Raw genomic sequence first — 21,271 nt, 5'->3', positions numbered from 1 at the left:
TTGTTGACAAAACAACAAATGTCTATGAATAAAAAAGTGAGAAAAAAGGAATAAATGAATCCGCTATGTGGCTGCGAGCTCCATCGCCTTCTGCTCTCGTTCATTTGATCCTTCTGTCTTTGCTCAAAGAACTTAGAGGAACTTAGGTGCATTTAAAGTTTCAAAGCACAAGTCTAACAAATAATTTCTCTGAGTAAAGAGGAAAGACGAACATGCTCTTTGTGAAAGTAAACAAGGCCAAAATCTGGATTAAAAGAAACAATTAAAATGGCAAGCATGATGAGATAAACTGTAATTAAGAAGTCAATCGATATTTAAGCACATGGAGATAGCATCTGAGAAATGCTCCCAAGGCAGCCCGGAGGGTCTTGGAAGCTCTTCCATCATTATGATACACAACGTTACCACAAAGTTACTCAGAAAGAGAAAGCAATTACGGCACGAGGGGCCTCTGAAATACCCTTCAACGACGCAACAACCGGTTCCCATGCACAGGCGTCAAGCCTGTGCTGTAAAAACGGGCTATATTGCAGATGGAAGGTGTTAAGCTTGTAGCGGTGGACCGGTGTGTGAGTGATTTAGCTCTAACTTGTTATTTAGCATACAGCTGGTTTGCTCACACGGTGCTGAGGGCTTGGCCCGCTGCCCGTAAATTCTTTTGTGACTGTACATACCTGGAGCTGGAGAGGGTTGAGTCCTGACGCGGCAGCAGCTGCCATTGTGGATGGAATGAACTGCACCGGGTAGTTATCACCTGTCGGAGAAAGGAGGAGGGGGAGATAGTGAACAATGCGCACAGGTTGAGACAATGAGCGGCCCAACGGCAGGCCAGACAAGTGCCAACACAGTTCCTGTGGGCCTGCCTGCACCCAGCCTCGGCACTCAGCCCAAACATCTGCACTCACAAAAGAGTCAGCTGGCCAGAGCAGAGCAGGATTTACACAGGGACGTCTCTCTTTCTCTCACATTCGGGCTTTCTTCCTTCTCCCTTCTTTATCTTTGCCCACACTTGCACAGTCCTTTCTGATCTGGCTGTGTATTGTGTTCAAGTTTATGCCATTTTACGTTACTGTTCGCAAGTAACTACGATTTCTATCATGTTCTGTGAGAAGCTTGCCTAGTCATACTATTGTTCTACATGCCATTATGTGTTTTACAATGTGATCTGGCACAGTAAAATATGTGTGTGAAAGAGATAAACGGTGTAGACGCCAACTTCAGCAGGTTTTAACAAGAACTTTCTATCTGAATGCAGCTTGAAATACATTTTCATCACAAGATCAAACATATCCAAAAGAATCAAACAATACAATAAGGCAAACGGAAAACACAATAGGAATCAATTAAAAAACTACAGGTTTGAACAAAACCCCCCTGGAGATATAGCTCTGGAAACCTTATACAGATAATTGAGTGCCTCTGAAAGTGTGTGTTTAAGTGTGTGAGATGTGTTTTGTGCTGTGGTCGGTGTATATAACACTGTCTCTGGCTCAGAGAGCAGAGGTTTGACTGAAGCGTGCCCATGGAAAGGGAATTGGCCCTCTTTCAGCCCCCACTTCTGCCTGTCACTTCTTCTCACAAACATATGCTATTAAGCCACAAGCATAGGGGTAAACACTTATATCCTCCTCCTTTTCCCCCCTCTTACTCACTTTGCAATCTGACTGACCACAGCACATTGTGAAGCGGCCAGGAAATTCAATCCCAGCCTGTGGCAGAGGTGAATAAAGAACACAACTGAACTGATTTCAACTAGTGCAATGAGAGTCGTAGAGGGGGTTATTATCGTCCAAGGTTCTTTCTCTCGTTCTGTGCTTGTGGTGATATGTTATGTGAGCCATGGGCAGGTCAGGTGCCAGCCGAGAACACTAGGCCAAGGCTAATGGTCTGGGGGCTGGGTGGGCAGCCAGTGTCTCAAGTAGATAGGGTTGGCTGCCAGCATTTTCTATGTCAGTCTGTGAAAGTGAATCTAGTTTAAAAGGCAAATCTGCCTGTCTCCAGCCAGTGGATGCCAGTGAGGCTCCAGTGACACCACTGGCCAATAGGGTTGTTTCTCCAAGCCTGCTAAGGCCAAGGGCCAAAAGCTTATTACCAGCCCACCTTGGAGGCCAATAGTAGGCTCCCTCACATCTGATTCAGCGAATTCTGAGAAGATTGCTGAGTAGTATTGTGCCATTGGCAGTGTTAATCTCACACACACACACACACACACACACATATATATATATTTATATATAAATAATCGATTAAACTTAGATGCTACAGTCGTGATTGAAATATTGACTAACTTTAAAGGATATTTTCATTAAAAAACAAAAACAATGACTAAAACAAAAACTATTTCCATGTAGCATGGTCTGCCAGAGTAATCAACAATGGCTGAATAACTATTTGGTTGGCTTACACATTTCAGGCCAGAAAACCCAAGCCAGAGCATCCACTTCATCATGTAATTCCCCTGTGATAGCATCACTTTATTAGAGCGGTGCCTTATCAAAGCAAGCTTTGCAAAGACACCAAGCAGGAAGGGGCAAACTTCCTAAGCTCTGATCACAATACTCCACTGTCTTCTTTTCTTTAAAAAGGGCTAGGTGGGCTGCTAAATAATGCTTAAAGTGCTTTCTCTCATAAAAGGCATTGCTAGAGTATTCTGCTTCAGCCAGGTATCATGCTGCAAATCGAGGCCAATTTGGACTGCCAACTTGGCACAAGGCCTCTTTAAGTGGAAGGACCCAAGGGTCTCGCACAGGGCACCACTACCGCTGACGCGGGCCGGTGCACCATAAGAAGCGAGGGCTGCAAGGCTAATGAAAAGGTGGAGGAGAGTGGGAAGGAAAGGCTGGCGGAGTGCTCCTTCTGCAACCTCTTCACTTCTACTCCACCTGATGCCAAGAGCCAAGCATGTGGAATATTCAAGCCGAGTGGGGCTCTTTGAAATCAATGGTTTTGTTAAAGGGCTCAGTGTCTATCATGCTCACGACCCTTCCTCCAGGCCAAGACTGAAGGCTCTTTTTTTGTAAAGAAAAAATATCTATCTATCTATATGCAGTTATTTGCATTTGAATATATATTGCCTTGAATTTCACTTAATTTTAATTATACTTTCAAATTGGAAATGCAGTTCTGCTTTCTGTTTGCCACTTCAATTCAATTTTAATTAAAATCCAGGAATTTAAAATGATTTCTCAATTAAATTCAAAACAGGGCACGACTCATATATATACTGTATATGCTCAAAACTGGGATCATCAATAGCTAATGTAGTGTATCAATGTCTAAACGCCTGACGCACATTCTCTGTGACATGAATGCGCCCTCCAGGCGATGTTCTGTACAATCACTGGCTGTCAGCGGTTTCGTCAGCAGGGGCTTCGAGAGCTCATTGCGTCCCAAGGGCCGTGAACATCCACGATCAGCAATACCCATGTGTTCATGTCTGCACAGGGGGGATCACCACTATCCTCCACAAGTCTATTTGAGTAAAGAATTACCCGAGTCCTCTCTTTATACCAAGCCCAAGCCATTGAGCACAGCGTGTGAGAAAGGGGATCTCCGCTGTTTCACTGCAGGGTTAGGACCATCAGCATCGGGCTTTGGCCGCTTGTGCTGAGCCCAGCCGGGCCGCCCCACGCTGGGCAGTACAAACAGCAATGAGACCTATCACATTATCCATGGCAATAAGTCGAGTCATGCGCACTAACGGCAATAAGCTAAGTCCTAAACTTTCTCCCCTCCGCTGTTTCACAAATTATGAATAATGCAAGTGCTTTACACACGCCAAGGATTCCATTACAGCTGCTGTTATTTGTACTAAACACTTTCCATGTCAAACATATTAAAAAATCTAACTGGGGAAAAGAAAGCCCTCAGGCTCTTTGTTCAACCTGTCATGCCTTTGTAGTTCCAAAATAGCTGACTTTATGTTCCATAATTTACCTTTTTAGTAATTTATTAGCTGCTCTACCACACCCTGTAATAATCTAACTCTCACCTGCTGACTTCTGAAGCTTTACTCCCTCTTATCAGTCTCTCTGTCTAGCACTCTTTGTCTTTTCTTGTATATTTGGCTTTTGATGAGGTGCTGACAACAAACGTGATTTCTCAAGGCATATTTTGAAGACAAAAGGAAAGCTTTTTTACTGAGCTGCACGGATCATTTCTCTTTTTTCTCTTCTTCAATAATTCTCATTCAACTTTTTGTCTTCTTAATTTATGTTCCTTTTCATTTCCTACAGCTCAACCAACACAACTCAGCAGCTACACTGAAAAATCATTACATGACCATTTTTATATTTCTCAACAGTCCTCTGTGGTAAAGAAAAGAGGGGAAAAATAAGGGGGAAATGATAGAATGATGGAAATTTAACTAAATGTTACTGATCCCTTGGGAGGCAGGAATATACTTGGTTTAATTACAGAAACTGAGACTGACACATCCATAAACCTCAGAACAATGGCTAGATATGAGGGTGAGGGATACTGGCAGTGAGTTAGTCTGCGTGTTGTAGCAATTTCCTACAAATTTGTTTTTGAATTTACAGCACTTGCGTGAGGAGCAACTCTCTTTTTCACAAAAGGAGAAAAAGGCGTGTCAAGACAAGTACGATGGCTCCTTCACCAGAGGCCCTTCGGTTCCAAAATGAAAAATGTGCACTCCTAAGGGTCACCTTCCTGTTTTTTATTGTTTTTTTGTAAGAAACAGAAATAATTAGAGATAGCTTTTAGTATCTACAGATCAGTGCCAATGACAAATCCCTCACGAATGTGACAGTTCTAAATGCGAATAATATATAAATGTATATAATAACATTTTACAGGGGCATGGATAATATTAGTAACGTGTTCTCAGCAGAATTATGACCCATGAAGTTGAAACCTTTCATGCTGACAGTGTTTATATTCCAGCCCACACATTCACATCATACATTGTTTTGAAGGCTCGAAACGCCTTGAACAGCCAAAACAGGCTGTCTCACAGAGGTGATGCACTTCACAGTGTTCAGAATTAATTGCCTTGACAAGGAGGGCTTGATGTTCTGCTCTCTGAATCCAAAAGGTTGGGCTCTTTAAAAACATTGTGATGATTTGGTCAGGGAAATCAAGCAATGATAAAATGTGTGCTGAGGAAGTTGTGAGGAGGCAAAGAACGTCTTAAAGTGGCCCGCATATTCCCCTGAGGTAAAGTGAAGAATGGTGAAGCAGAAAAAACATACCACAAAAAAAAAAAAAAAAGACAGCCAGGAAAGAACTTTTTATTGTCTCCCCTCAAAGAAAGTTGCGAGGCTGTTGTCTTTAGCCCTATTCGGACGTTAATTGTTTCTCAGGGGGAGGTAAGTGATTTTCTCCATATACAGGGGGTAGTTGGTGATTTTAATGCCGTCCGAATCCAGGACGTCTGTGTTTTTCTCTCACCACCCCGTAAAAATACCTGGCCGAATTACCTATTGTGTGTGTGTATTTATATATACATACATATACACAGTATACACACATATATTATGTAAACAAAAACTTGTATTTTGGATGTGATTAATCGTGATTAATCGTTTGACAGCACTAGTAAATATATTAAGTTAATATGCAGTAATATTAATATTTACATATAAATATGTAACATTTTGGTATGTGAATATTTCAAGGTGTATTCTGGTTGTTAGGATAATCCAGGAAAGTGTACAAGGAGCAAGAGGAATAAAGATCTGTAGAGGAAACTCCAGGAGCTGAAGTGTGTTCTCTTACCTGGCTTATAGGACATGCCTGGGGGGAAGAGGAAGCCCTGCTGGGCTGCTGCGGCTGCTGCCAGAGTGCGCTGGTCATGTGGAAAAATGGGGATCATGAGCGGGGGCATGTGACCCTGGACCTGCTGAACACAGAGAGAAAGGAGATCACACGGGAGCCTAACACAGCCTGACAGCACTGCTCATATTCTGACCCCGATCCATCTCACACACGCTCACCAAATACTTGCACTTAATTCCCACCAATCGCACATTAGCTCTTCAAAGTGGCTATCGCACACGCATAAACAGTAGAGTGTTTATTCTTATTTGTATCATAAACAGCGTTTTAAGGTTGCTTGGGTAATATCTACATACAGTACGCTACTAGATTGAAACAGATGTCAGGTAGACATTCCTAATAAAACTTAATCATGAGACTGACAGAAAATGTGGATCCTCTCAGAAATACGGCTCTTGTCTCTTGTTCTTGGAAGGTCATTTATATACATGATAAATGCCCAAGGGAGGCTGGTAATTTACAGGACCTGTTTTCAGCTGTGAAAAAGATGGAATGAGCCCAAAAGCTCGTGCATTTCTGATATTTCATGTATAACGTCAACACCTGGCATCGCGTGTGGTGCCTTTCAAACGCTCTCAACCGTGTTCATCTTCATTCCTGGTTTATTGCAAAATAGAGAGTACATTAATGGCGTGCATAAGGATAGCATTAGCTCTGTGTAAGAGTAAAAACAGACACGCTGAAGTAGAGACAAAGAAAAAGAGAGTCTGTGTGTATTTAGGGATCTGAGCGGCTTCCCATCGAAGTTTGAAAACACATGTTTGTGGAGTGTTGGCCGGACTCAATCTTGCTGTCATTCTCTGCTTCCTGCCTGTGGGTGATAGGCTGCAGCGGCGCTACCGTGGGCCAGGGCAGAGTTAATGCAGGCGAGCCGGCTCACCTCTGGGGAGCCCAACTGGAGAACGGGTTAATAAAGGTCAGCCCCCCCAAAATAAACACATTATAGAATGTTTCTCCATTCATCGCTCTTTAAAATCAGCCTGCAATAAAAACCGGTCTGGACGCAATTACCGCTGCAGCATTGGGGCATGAAATCAACCTGCTCTGAGAAACCACTTTCTGCTCCGCATTTCTCGCTGAGGTCTGCGCGATCTCCATCTTTTTAATGCCGCTTTCGCCTTTCAAGCGCCTAATGTTAGAGATCAGTAGGGCTTGTTCCCCAGGTGCTAAACAAGTGTTCAGGTCCACTTCAGTGATTCGGACTAAGTGAGTTCTCCTAAGCAAAAATAAATAGAAAAGAAATCCTGCACTTTTCCATTTACAGAGCTTTGCACTTTAAAACGTGCATCTTCAGAGTTGAGACTGTGCCGAAGTGAAATAACTGCGTGTCTTTTATTTTTTGGAATTTTACAGATGTGACAAAAAATGCTCTTTAACATGACCTCATGATGTGTTTGTGGAAATGGTTTACTTGTGAGGTGAATCAAAATGAAAGTGGAGTGAGAGGGGCTATTACATTGAAAAGATAAATAGCATCTGTGACGTCACCAACTACAGTCTTCTACATTTAAGTGCTTTAGAAAAATGTCTCTGACCATGTAAATTGCTCTCCTTCAGAGGGCCGCTAAGGTCAGTCACATACATCATTACCATTAGCCTTATTCACATTACCCTTGCAAAACGAATCAGTCTAAAGCCGCAGTATTACACAGAACAGCTGCTTTTAAAGTGGAACCAAAACACAACTGTTCCTTAACATGTCATTTCGCATAGTCCTGCACAGAGGCTCACATGCATAATGACTGAAACACCTGGTCTGCCATGCTTTATCCCATCTGTTCCTAAACTATATCATCAATGTCTTTGTAAAATCTAAATCATTTAAAACAACCTAGAATTAGACATCATTTGAAACAAACAAACTGACTAACAATGTCAACAATAACTCCGCAAACAAACAGACTCCCTTAATGCGGTTTCAAAAGGCGCAAACAGCAAGAAAAAGAAAAAGGTACGAACAGATAAACTGCCCTCAGTCGGTTTGCAGTAATGAGGCCTTTACATTAAAGTTTAATTTACACACGCCACATCTGTGAGTGGCAAATCAAATAAGCGTCCTTAAAGTGGGGACTAATAGTGAAGGTTAGCTTTCAAGCCTGTCAATTAACGTACACTGGTAGAGCTGAGCAGACAATGCAGATAAAGATTTAAAGATGATCACTGGCAATTTGCTTTGACTGCTAATAGACAGAGAATGGAATTAAGTGCCTGCACTTAGACAGATGGATTTTGATAAATTGCATATTGCATTCTGCATTGAAGCTCGCTTATTATATGCGTCAGTCTCTCTCATTCACTGGATCTATTTGTCTCTCTAAGTCTGTCCCTGTGTCTTTATATACACAACATGCTTGCATCCATGCATGCTTACACATGAGAAAATTTATACCAAACTAACAGTAAAAATCAGTACTAGATTATTATATTATTATAAAATGTATATAAATATAAAATTATAACTATGATAAACTAATATAAATATTAGTTACTATTCATATAAAATTATTATTTAATAATTCTTAATATTATCATTCATATTAATTGAATGTTATTTAATTATAGTTCCTAGAAATGTGAATATATTTAATTTATATTTTTCTATATTTATTATTTGATTAATTTAGCATATTTATCAATTCATAGAAGCATTTAATAAAATGAATTAAAACACAGAACTTGATAGGCACAACCAAAAATAAGAATTCTTAACAAATTATGTATACATATTTATATTACCACAAAATTATTATTAATTATATTGATATATTTTTTTATTAATGTATTATATTTATTAATTACTAAATTGACTGAAATTAATTAAAACATACATATTCCTTGACAGAATCATACAAAATAAGATAATTCCTAACAAATTAATGATCATTTAAAAATAGTACAAAAAACTGTAAGATCATAAAACAAAGAATTTCGATATTATACATATATACAACCACACCTGCTCATACACAATATACACACAGCAAGTAAAGTCTTCAAGACAAGACAAGATCTGATGCTGCTCCGCCACCATAAACAACTGAACTTCACTTTGCATTGTGCCTCCTAATGCAGTCTGGTTCACACAAATGTATTTACTGCACCGTAAACTGTATAGTCTAAAGTAGTTGATCCACATATGTATACGGTATGCGTGGTATGTATGAACATGCTCGCCCGTATTTGTGTATCTGTGCCCTGATATTTTGCCCCTCCCTCCGTCAGTGTGCCAGGCGGCTGGCTGCCTGCAGCATTAGTATTGCCAGTCAGCTCTTCAAGAGCATGAATGAATGAAGTGGAGCAGATGTGAGGAGGAAAGCTCAGGCCTCTGGAAGCTCTGAATCTCATAAACTCAGCACATTGGCCTGCCTCCTATCTTCCCTTTGTCTTATCAAATCCTTAGAACCAGACGATGGGATAATGCCATTTCTCTCCATCTGCCCCAAAGCTTCATTAAAGATACATGAACGAGCCCCATCTTATGAGGAACAGGTGCTATTGTTTGTCCCTGAAGACCTGCTGTGGCGAGGATGTAACTTGCGGTACTTGAAGAAGAGCATCTGTAGCAATCAGTCAGGCTGTGTAGCTGGCAGCCGCTTTCTCTCTTCACACGGCCGACCGGTTCATGGGGGTGTAGAGACAGAGAGAGAGAGAGAGAGAGAGAGGCCTCTTCACCTTCAGCGTCTCGCATATATCATCAGTTCAGTGCAGCTGATGAAGTCTGCGGTGATACACAGCACAATCTGTCTCTCTGTCAGAGATACACGCATCACCCGGTCGTGTCTTCGCTACTGTCCCCTGCCCTTAGATCAGGCATTCACTTACCCTCCGTTAAGAACACAAGCCATGTCGGTAAGCTTTGAAACTGTAGCTTGTCATCCTACTTATAATTTAAAGCAATTCGACTGCAGTTAATCTACAATCTACAAACATCTATCAAAATGTGGCAAACTACACTTAATTTACACTGAACAAAATTTGGTGTGTTGTGGAATTTACACTCAATTACAATTAATTACAAAGAAACAACAAATAACACTTTGAATTAAACATGAAATTTTGAAGTAGAAAGACCGAAATAGTATTTTCTAGTAATAATGTTTTGGAAAAAAAAAAAATCAGTGTATTTAATGATGTTTAATTTATATTCAGTTATATCTTTTTAAAATAATATTATAAAAATATAATATAATAACACTCTTTATATTTAAAGCATATTTAAAGCAGATGACATTTAAATATTTAAGATGTATGCATTTTCCTTTTGCAATGAGCAAAAACAATGACAAACTCACTGAACACACCTGAATAGAGAAATTCACACTAAAAACCATCAAAGCAAATAAAGAAAAATAAAAGCTAAAAGAATTAATTTGACAAAATTATTTGCTAATGATATTCATATTTAACTAAATATTACTTCTAAATATTATATACATTTAAAAAATAACATTATTGTAAGAAATACATTATCTTCTATATGTCACTACTAAAAATGAAAGACTTACAGCCTTTCATCTGCATAAGAAAATGGGGCTTCAGTGTTGATTTTGGGAATGAAGTTGATTTTGTTTTAAGGGGTTCATTTGAATTCAATTTAATGAACAATTCAATTTACTGAAATGAACTAGATGGTATGAGAAATGAAATACTTTGGATTAATACTTACACATGTAATACTGTGAAAAACAGTGTTTTGTCATCATGCAAAAGGGAAAAAAAATTAGCGCACTGCTGGAAATGCTTCTCTGTTTAGAAAACAGCTGAGCTACAATCACGCTACTGATCACTAATTCCCAACACTGAACGCAGACTTGTCAGCAGTGGGTTGTTTAAACACAATGTGTGCTCGCTGTAGGTTGAATGACCTAAATAAAAGGAGTGGGGAACCCCTAAAGTAAATAGGGAGCTATAGATTAATCAATGTTGTTAGTGGAAATGTTGACATCAGCACTTAGCTTCAGTAATGGTTTACAGCAGCAACTAATCCTAAAGTTAGACAGCCCAGCCTATCCAAGGAGCTGCACTGTACGTCGATTACTGTGTGTTTCTAATCCAGCAGGTGCACTAATATGTTTATGCCCTCCTGCAGTGCCCTATGTAGCTGTAAATGTGTATTTGCTGCCATATCCTGACCCAGTCTGTCACATAAGCGCATAGAAAATGGAGATGTACAAGTCATTACCGTGCTCAATAGGACCCCTGTCAGCACCCATGCTCCTCGCTGTCTTTTAAAGGGTCCCGTTGGGCTCAGTAGACGTGCCCCCCCCCATACCTGTCCCCAACTCCCTTTAACATGAAAATAGAGATTGATCTTCAAGGAGCATCACGCTAGGATTCTTTCCCCTTTTAAAAGGAAAAGAGGGGGAGTTGTTTTAACATGTCCAAAATGCCTTTCAGTGTTGATGAGATAAGAGATGGGAAGGGGTGGCTAACTTCTCTTCTTTTTACATTTTTGGAAGGAGCCAGAGAGCCTCCGGAGCCCTAGGTTAAGCATCAAGCACCAGCCATCCTGTTTTTTAAAAGCCAAAGGGGAGACCATTCCAACTTCCACACTTGTGGCGTATTTTGGTCCAAATTGGAGCGATTTCCCTTGAACATTACCGTTTCTCGTTAAAAGTCTCAAAGAAAGGCTCTAACATGGGGGTATTTTAAATTTAGCAGCAGTGAAAACAGCTTTCACTGTTACTGTAAGTACTGATACGTCACACGCTCTTGCCCTCGCTTGATGCTGCCAGAGCCAAAATGACTGTGAAAGAAAACCACCTTAGGGGATCCATTTTATAGCGAAGTGATTCTAGAGGACCTGGCAACCACGCTCAATCGGCACAGCGAGCCCCGACAGCGCAAACTTCACACCCGCTACTTTGTGAACACACTCAGCGAGCGCTTTCTGGAAATTCACCAGCAAAGAGAGAGCGGGAGAGAAAGAGATCTTTGCTGAATGAAACCACTTCTGCACTCGGGAGTCTGCACATTATTCGGTTCTGAAGAGGTAAATTTTTTAAACAATCCCATAGATCCCCAAGTACACATTACTCCCACGTCACAGGTCATTTATCAGTTAACCGCACTCCTCCAGCACACGGCGGCTGCAGCTTTGAGCTCTAATCCCACCCACGTACACACATAAACCCACGCTCACGGGGCCGTTATCAAAGCGCAAGATATTTTGCTCGGCCGCGCTTCAGCCCCTGATGACAATCGGGCCGTGTGGATCGATAGGGCTGAGTCGGACTTTGATCCCCACTCTTTCTGTCAGCGCCGGGCCGGAATTAAGACCAGGCCTCCACCTTGGTGCCACAGACTAAACGCATTGTTCTCCTCTCTCTGCTCTGTTAGCGAGGAGATCTGCAGGAGGCCCTCATCAGCCACACAGATACAGAACAGGGAATAAAGAGGCTTTGTGCAGCAGCCGTGGCTTTGACCTGGACCGACCCGCCTCCGACAATCCACTAGCCCACAGACTCAAAGGCTTATCGGTCGATGAGCACCATGTTTTCTTGCTTTCATTCTCTCTTTTGTTTGTGTGTGTGTGTGTGTGTGTGGCTGTTTTTTTTAAACAGGTAAAAGATTAACCTTCCCGATACTGGAACAGGACAACTAGCAAACAGTGCGTTCATGTGTATTTGGATGTATGACAAAAGACTCCAAGTTGACAGAGAACAAATGTATTCTGAGGACTCAGAGCATGTGCGCTTGCAAGTGCCGAACGGGGCAAGGTGCACAGAAACCAGACACTGGCCCATGCTCGACTCGTCTGGAGAAATAACCAATAGATGACTTCTTGTTCCGCTAATTCCTTACACAGTAAAACAAGCCCTCTTGGAAATGAGCCATTCCAATATGTCTATATTAAGTCCGGGGCTGTTAAAAGCAGAACGGCCCCTTCCTCCCCCACCCTTTGCCTTCCACTTCAGCTTTAGTTCAAGTCCACCCTGGAGTTTATGGCAAAAAAACAAGCATAAAACACACACAACTGAGCTCCGATCTCTGAATTTCATGCTCAATTTGCCTTAATATTATTAAAAGGATAGTTCATCTGAAAATAAAATGTTGTCATTTTTTTTTTACACACTCCCATGCCATTTTAAACCTGTATGACTTTCTTTCTTCTGCAGAACACACATGCAAGAAAAATATATTTTTTTAACTTCTGCCCATACAATGACAGTTCAAAACAACACTGGACCCCTCTGACTTTAATTAAATGGAAAAAAGCACTAAGACATTTTTCAAAACATCTTATTTTTATTCATACAGGTTTGGAACGACATGAGGAACAGTACATTTTTATTATTTTTTTTTAACTTCTATTGCTGCAATACTGTACCTGTATTTTTTTAATCACTGCAATATGCTGATAATAATTTATGAATAATCAAATGAGCGTGCTTAATATTACAAGGGGAGAAGTGAAGCTCATGCTGGGATGCTGAAATTAGTAAATTAGTTCAGTACAAAGATGCGGTGGGGAAAGGCTATTCCCTTAAGAGCACCAGCAAAATGTGATCAGTGTGTGTTCAACAGAAATGTGTTCTTAAGGCAAGTTCTTGTTGAGCCTCTAAGAACCTAAAATGTAATTTAAGTCTGTAAATATTTCAAGCAATTAGGGCTGCATTGCATATAAAATATCAAAGACGAGCCTAAGGCTTTAATAGTCTTCTGCGCTCAGCACTGCTGTGGTATAGTGCACACAGATATCACGTCCACCTCTCTCTCACTACTCATTTAATTTACTCGCCGTCTGCTTTAGTCAGAGTTACCTGCTCTAGGAAGACACAATTAACGAGGGACTTAGTTTACACAATGATAGAAAAAAAGAAGAGAATTGAAGAAAGAAATAAAGAAGGAGAGGGAGAAGAAAAATATTTTTTTTCTCTCAGGGTCTGGTCATAAAATTAAAAAGGTTTTCAGTAAACTGGCTAAACCCGAGGGGACCGGCTCAAACAGCATGGGTAATGAGGGGAGAAAAGGACAGACATAAACAAACCCACAAATGAGTCTGAGGCCAACATCATTATCCCACATATATATACCACATCTATGAAAACCGGCACCAGCACAATACACCCCAGACCCTTTCGGACCATGATGGTGTAGGGAAGCTAAACAGGAAGAAAAAAAAAAAAAAGGCAATAAGCTAGTATGATATGCCTTCATGCTTTCATTCATGCAATATGTTCTTTTCGTTTTCTTTTTTTTTCTTTTTAATTTGATTTACTTTCTGGTCACTTTTGAATTATGCATGATGCATTTAAAGACAAATATTTATTTTTATGCTCAGTCAAACCTTCCAAATAATAAATATTTAAGATATAGTTAAAAAGACTAATATAAAAGAGAAATGGTTTACTTAATTAAAATAAATAAATAAATAAATAAATAAATAAATAAATAAGGCAATACTTTAATAATAAGGGGAAAAAAAAAAAAAAATCAATACATCAAATCTTTTCCTGATACATTTTGTTCTCACTCTTGGGGGATTATACAGTTGCATTATTGATAATTTTGCAAATAATCTTTATGGCAGAAATGTTTTCATAAAACAAATAAAACTTTGAAATGTATAAATATTAAATAACATACATGCATTCATGTATTTATTAATATTGTTCCAGTAACAATACCATTTCCTCTTCTTAACAATTCTTAATTAAAAAAAATTATATTCTTAAAATATCCTTTCACTTTCCATAATTTTGTTCATGGATTTCAAAGATAAAGTCATTATCATCTGTTCATGTTGACATCCATCTAACTGCTTTGACAAAGATATGGGAAGTGATTTATTCTCCTTGTTAAGTTATTTTACAGTGTTATACGGTTAGTAGTATTTAGGATTGTTTTCTCCCCATCAGAACAGACCTGTGACCCATTTTTGGGTCATGACCCACCAGTTTAGAACTGAAATTCTAGAGTCAGACCACCCATTAACTAAAAATGGCATTGTCCAGTGAGCGAGTCCATGAACAGGGATAGAGAGAGAGGAGCATTTCTCCTTCTTCCTGTCATCTGTGTGCAGACTAAGCCACTGTCTTCGCTCTACCCTTCCAGCAGCTGGGCCCAGAGAACAACAGAGAGTGCTCTGTTGTACAGCAGAAAGCTGACATTGTTACAGCAAGGACTTTATTGCAGGCACATGAGAGTGTTGAGACTTTAAAACATGCTCAAATGTCATGTGCACACCCAGTGACGGGGAAGAATAATTATGAAAAAGAGAGAGAGGGAGAAACAGAGAGCGAGAGAAAGACAACAACAATTCAGTGTGCATGAAAAACGGACGAAAGACAAAACGGCCCATTCATTGTATTCCGTAGGGAATGCTCGGACCCTCCTCCACCCCATCTGAAACACAAAGCGGCCCTTTTTTTGTGCTGCGATGCGCAGGACTGAATGCTTTGCTTTGCCACCCTAGCCCTAAGAAAACACGGGCCCCCTTTCTAAACTGCCGGCTGGCCGCACACAGTAGAGGCTATTAATGCCTTGCCTTCTTTCCCCTTGTGTGTGTGCCCACTGCGGAGGCTGAGGACCACGTTAAAAAGCCAATGCAAAGACAAAACAGTTTGCTCAACATTAACAGGGAAAACAGTGGGCCAGGCAGGAGGGGAGAGGAAACCAAGTCAACATCACACTGGAGGATGTGTTCTCCATCAACTGATATTTTTCCCCTCGCAGGGCCCGTGCACAATGACAGCTAAGTATAGGTCCGTCGTGCATGGTCTGGGAGGGCTTGTGGTGCGGCGGCGAGTGACAGGTGCTTTCTGATGAGATTCAGGGGTTGGACAGCGCCCGCTTTATGCCACCCTTCACTGGGTTTGGAGTCAAGAGACTGCTCTCATGGATCGTGAATCAGCCACTGATTATGATGATGCTCAGTTGAGATGCATAGACGCACGGGCTCCCAAATTGCCTTTTGTTTGTTCATTTCAGTTTAAGTCAATGTCACTATGCAAGGTACACAGACAGTAAATGCTAAAACACTAACCGAATTTGGATCTCTATCATATAGGTTTTGTCCCTTATCCGCATGGCCTTGTTAAAGGGATAGTTCACACAGAAAATTATCTAATTATTTACTTACCTTCATGTCATTCCAAATGTGTATGACTTTCTGAAGTGTTTTTGTCCATTAGACATTTTTCAAAACATCTTCTTTTATGTTCTACAAAAGGAAGAAAGTCATGCAGGTTTAGAACAACATGGTTGTTCAGTATGGGCGAACCATCCATTTTAAGCCGTAAGACCCTTTTTATTTAATTGTGAAAAAGCATTATGTTATGCAGTCAATGTTAAAAATCTTTATTTTGTTCTTTTAAAATCTTACAATGTTTGTCTATTTTTTCTAAGCAGTCACTTGGAATGATCGCATACTGAACTACACAATTATGTCTTTGTGTTGTGATCTCTCACCATATGCTGGAAACATGGTCTTTAGTCCGAACAAATGCACAAATGAACGAAATACTGAACAAAATACTGCTGTCTCTTCTATCAATCAGTGACAATGCCAAAACCTCTATCCTCACTCTTCCTGTCGGCACGAGTGATTATTTGATCGCACAGTGAAAGACAATACTAAAGACATCGCCAACACAGAAAAAGCAGTGATTGGCCAGGCGGTCAGTGTTTATATTCTTAATACCTGAAACTGCTTGAACTGCTGTTAAGCATTCTACCCTCGCCCATCCATTAGCTTAATACCGAAAGCATCATGGCCCGCTGGTGAGGATGCAACTATTAGGCCCGTTTTTATGCGTCATTAAGTTTTAAAATGGGCCTACAGCAGCTTTATTGTTCGAACCGCACATGACTTTATTTAACGTCAGCGTTTCTCCTGCTTCATGACAAGAAGTCACATTTCATAACTAATTAAATTGATCCCCCGCACCCCCTCCAACCAAGCACACTAAATGGAATTATTTGTATCCAAGTGTCAATATATTAAATCAAAGGGGGCTAATGAGTCGGGTCACCGCTTTCTTTTATCTCCGCTCTCGCATGTTGGGCTCCTCATCAGCTAACAGTCTCCGCTAAATGGAGGATGAGCGCGTTTCAGGTTCCGCTGCACTGGGCTCAAGCCAAGAGGATTTGATGAGACCATTATGGCCCTCATCCTGGTAGAAGTAGAAGCTAGCATACTCCACACCATAAAAAGAAGGGAATTAGCGCACAGAAAGACGCAGAGACGTAAACACATGCCCGTGCTCATTTCCTTCCTTATTACAATCCATTTGCCTGGCAGACAATGCTAATTGGCAACACATTCTTTTTTAGCATAGCTTGTTTTCAGCGCTGTCTCCGCATAAATGAGACTTTAGCATGAGAGATCACAAGGGTGCTGGGAGACAACCAAAACCATCTAACAAGAGGCAAATTAGGAGCATTATCTTTGTTCAATTAGACACCCCTATATTTATCTAAAAAAGCCAAGCTGAATTATTCACCATTATATGGCGCCTGGTGCATTTGAGGGAGCTTAATGAAATATTGGATTTAATTGTTGTTCATTGAATTAAATAGGCAAACCAAATGGCTCTAGGCTAAAGACAAAGCTATGGTAATTAGCTTCATGTGTAGCGGCTAAATAATGGTGATTGTAATATGACTGAGAGGAGATGAAACCGGCGTACAGTAACCGGATTACAATTCTCTTAACACGGATTCTGTCGAGCCTGAGGGAAATAGAAAATATGTTAACAGGCCAGAGTCTAATTTAATATATGACCCTCTCCTTAAATAACTTGAGTAAACTACAAAAACAAAGCATTTATTTATAATAGATCCCTCATATTAATAAGCAAATCGGTTAGCTAAACTACAGAAAAAAGAGCTGAACATGTCCCAAAGAAGAAAAAACAGAGAGACACTTTGACGAGTCGGCTGCCTCCCCCCTGTCCATCATCACCACCCCGTCCCGTATTCGCCGCCCTTCACCAGGCTCCCGACGGGAGTGGGTGTGTGAGAGAGGAGGGGCGCTGAACACGCAGGGCTGGCGGCGTGTGATGAGGCGCACCTGACGTGAATAGAGCCTCATCACCGCCGCCGTTTAAACGCCGAGCGCGCCTTTCCTCGGGAGACCGGTCTCTTCCCCGTGCATGCACGCTGGTGTCCTCGTGGGTCCAGGAAGGGTGCGTCGAGCAGGACTGCCGCACCCGTTAGGCGGCTGACGGGCCAGGATGCCGGGCCATCGAATCCCCCAGAAGCGCCGGGAACCAAGGAGATGGAAGGAGCCGCGCACGAGACGCCGCCGCCACTTGCTCCCGGCCCCGAGAGGGGAGCGCGTGCGGCCACCGGACTCCGCCCCTTCCCTGGACCCTTCCCTTCTGAACACTACCTTCCTGCACAAGCCCCGCGGCACAACGAGGACACCAGATTCCCCGTTTATTTGGACACTTTTCCCCCTTTGGACACTTTATTTTAATATTTTGTTTAATAAAAAAACCTCTCCGAGGCTTGACGCCACGCCCACTGTGTCTGTCGTTTGCTCCTCCCGCCACAGACACATTTTCTTCTCTCTGAAAAAGATATAACGAATGAGTTCCTCAAAGTCTTGTGTTTAATTAGGAGGCTCTGTTCTGTCTGCGCAGACAGGGTTTCTTTTTGTTCAACTTCCCCTGTGAATTCTGTCACCGCTCTGCAAAATAGTGAGAGGAGAGACCTGAACACCATTATGCAACTTCTCAGAACAGACTGCTATTATTCCTCCATCCATGTTTGTGTGCTTTGAAATTTTGACGAGAACGGCTTTTCAGCCTGTGTAGCTCCTCATGCTAACTGTCAAGCATCTTGAGTGCGCATCAAGTTTTAGAATCAAATAATGCTATTACACAAGAATTCAGGATTATTTACGATTAAATGAGTTTGTCCTGAGCAACAGAGCCGGACGTGTGTGTTTTGTGTTTGAGACCTGGCTCTGATTAACCCTTTAGCCTGGCCTCCTCTCCCACTGATAAACATGGCTATAAGGGCAAACTCACAGTGGCCTGGGGAAATGGTGCACATATGCGAGAGATCAGTCTCACACACACACACAGACACTTGTCTATCAGTCCACAGGAACAAAGGAATATCCTGAAGGCCCACTCTTCCACCGGCCTCTCAGACTGTTCACAACAAACACAAACACACTGGCACATTGTGTCTATCATCTGCACAGGTCGTCTTTAGTCTGTCTGGCTTCACTATGCTGGTGGTTAGCCGTGTATAATTAAAAAGAATCTTTAATCTGGTGGCTGTATGCAGCTATTATCAGTTAACCCTTAGAGACTCCCTGCTGCTCTCCCACACCATTTAAAACCACATGTGAGGGAACCTTTCCTGCTTTGAAGTGAATGTTGACAACAGCTTCTGCTTTAGCTGTAATAGTGCCACTCCTCTGCCACTGAGCTGGAATGCAGATCTTATAGCGCTGGAAAAATTCTGAATCAATCCATTATCTTCATTTAAACGTAGCTGCTGATAAATAAATAAATAATAATTAAAAGCCAGAATTATTTCAGATGGCGTCTGTCAGTGTGCTGATACTGAAGAGAATGTACAAAACCCAACATATTAAGAGTGAGTAATTATTAAGATATTAAACAGGCCTGCTTGGAATCTGTGCTCATAAAACAAAAAACTCAAACACAAATCTCTGAATACAAAAATTCCATCTCTCTTCCTTTCATCCTTTATTTCCCATTATAACTGCATACTGAAAAAAGTTCCATTCCTTTTTGTGAGCTTTGAAATACCAAAGGACAAGGAACGGCTACTCAACCTGTGAAGATTTAATTTGTTTTTCCTCATTATAACAGCAAATTGAAAAAGTTTGGAAAAAATTACTAAATCGTTAAAAATTGAATAAGTATTCAACTATCCAGTTTTTTTTCATTTTCACTATTATTTCCCATTTCTTTTATATTAAATGTATATGCTGTCCAATTAAAAGTGAACTCCCATTAATACACCTCAATAAACCTATAAATACTTTATATAATTATTATTTAAATAATTATATAAATACACCTATAATATAATACACCTCAATAAACCTATAACCTACTTTATATAATTATTATTTAAAAAGATAGTTGTCGTGGTTAAGGAGAACCCCCCCCCCAGTACCCAGAAAAGTGCTATATAAATGTAACGAATTATTATTATTAATTAATTATTATAACATAAATATAATTCTATATATTATATAATAATATATATAAAAAAAATTGCATTTTAAGTATTAGTTTTAATTATGTTTTTAAATCTATTTTAACTTCTTCCTCTGATTAATATATTTTACTAAATAAATTAACATTTCCAAATTTCCATGATTCCCCCCCCCCCAATCAGCTTGGGAAAAAATGGGAAAAGGTGTCTAGAAATGAGAGAAGTGGATGAGAAGTGGTGCTTGGAGCTTGCAAGAAGAGGATGAGAGATGGAGAGCAAGAGATCTGTGTGATCCAGCCGGTGCTGGCAGGAGAAAGAGGGGAGAGGGAGAGAGAGGGGGGGGGGGGACGGGTGGGAGGAAGAAAGGGGGAGGACAGCGGAAGACAGCCACGTGGAGGTTTCTCTCAGTAGAGTAGCAAGAGGAAGCGGAGCCCTGGGGTTAGATAAGTAGAACCAGGCCTGTACAATGACAGAGTGTTTGAACCGGCGGCCTGCTTTAAAACACAGGAAGCGACCGTCGGCACAACAATGGCCCTACACGGACAAACAGCATCTCTGTCCGTTGACAAACAGAGCTCAGTGTGCCTATCGCTCTCTCTGTCTCTCGTAGCCGCACCGTATGAGGAGGGAGAACAAGATCGGAGCTAATAAACTTTGTTTGCTGTGATATCAGAGACAGTATATGAGCGTCATAATGGAATTCTCATAGAGAAAGAGCTGTTTAATCTCAACGGAAATTTTTCCTCAAACACACCGCAGCCTTGCCTCTCCTCAGTATCTAAAGTTCACGCTGACCTTTAAGGAAATCATTCTTCTCTTGATGCTTGTGTGTGTGTATACAATAAGATGAGCCTGCCTCCACCTGTGTGTTCTCCTCCCTGCGTCACCTTAGCTCACATCGTACCAGCCCCAGCGTGCAGGAATGCCTGGAACCGAGCCAAGTCTGCACTAGAGATGCACGTCAACCCGGCCCAGATCATCCCTGAGTCCAGCCTGGGAATTTACAGCTGCCGTCGCAAAACACAGCCCAGAGAGAGACAATAGCACCTAATACATATGCACACATGTACAGGCCTTTGAAATCTCAACTGAGCACAGCAGCTGTAATCATAAGTATTAAGTGTAAGAGATGTATGAGCTCGTAGGACAATGAACAGTCTCTCCTGACAACCTTTTGGACAAAGAAAGCCTTTTTATGCTCTAACCTCATATACACAGACATTTTCATCACTATGGGGAGCTCAGGCAAAGCAAAAGACAAGGAAATTTAAATGGGAAAGTGATTAATTACATATCAGTATTATTACGTTGATCAGAAACT

The 21,271-nt window shown here is 41.0% G+C and overlaps 1 protein-coding gene across 10 annotated transcripts in view; it reads right to left on the bottom strand.

Annotated features, from left to right (window-relative positions):
* Positions 1 to 21,271, bottom strand: part of LOC306884472 (transcription factor SOX-6-like) — a 157,786-nt gene that overhangs the window by 38,687 nt on the left and 97,828 nt on the right. For 7 of the 10 annotated variants that reach the window (XM_079440360.1, XM_079440356.1, XM_079440361.1 and 4 more), the window contains 2 exons: positions 5,740 to 5,860; positions 675 to 754 (listed from right to left, as the gene is read on the bottom strand). In XM_079440360.1, coding sequence (XP_079296486.1) covers positions 675 to 754; positions 5,740 to 5,860 — 201 coding nt within the window. Of the gene's footprint in view, positions 1 to 674; positions 755 to 5,739; positions 5,864 to 21,271 lie in introns of all 10 variants that reach the window. The other 3 variants (XM_079440359.1, XM_079440355.1, XM_079440352.1) reach the window with 1 other exon arrangement.

The sequence above is a fragment of the Barbus barbus genome (assembly GCF_936440315.1).
Source record: "Barbus barbus genome assembly, chromosome: 1".
Lineage (NCBI taxonomy): Eukaryota > Metazoa > Chordata > Actinopteri > Cypriniformes > Cyprinidae > Barbus > Barbus barbus.
The sequence above is the reverse complement of the archived record's forward strand: the minus strand, read 5'-3'. Positions and strand labels throughout refer to the sequence as shown.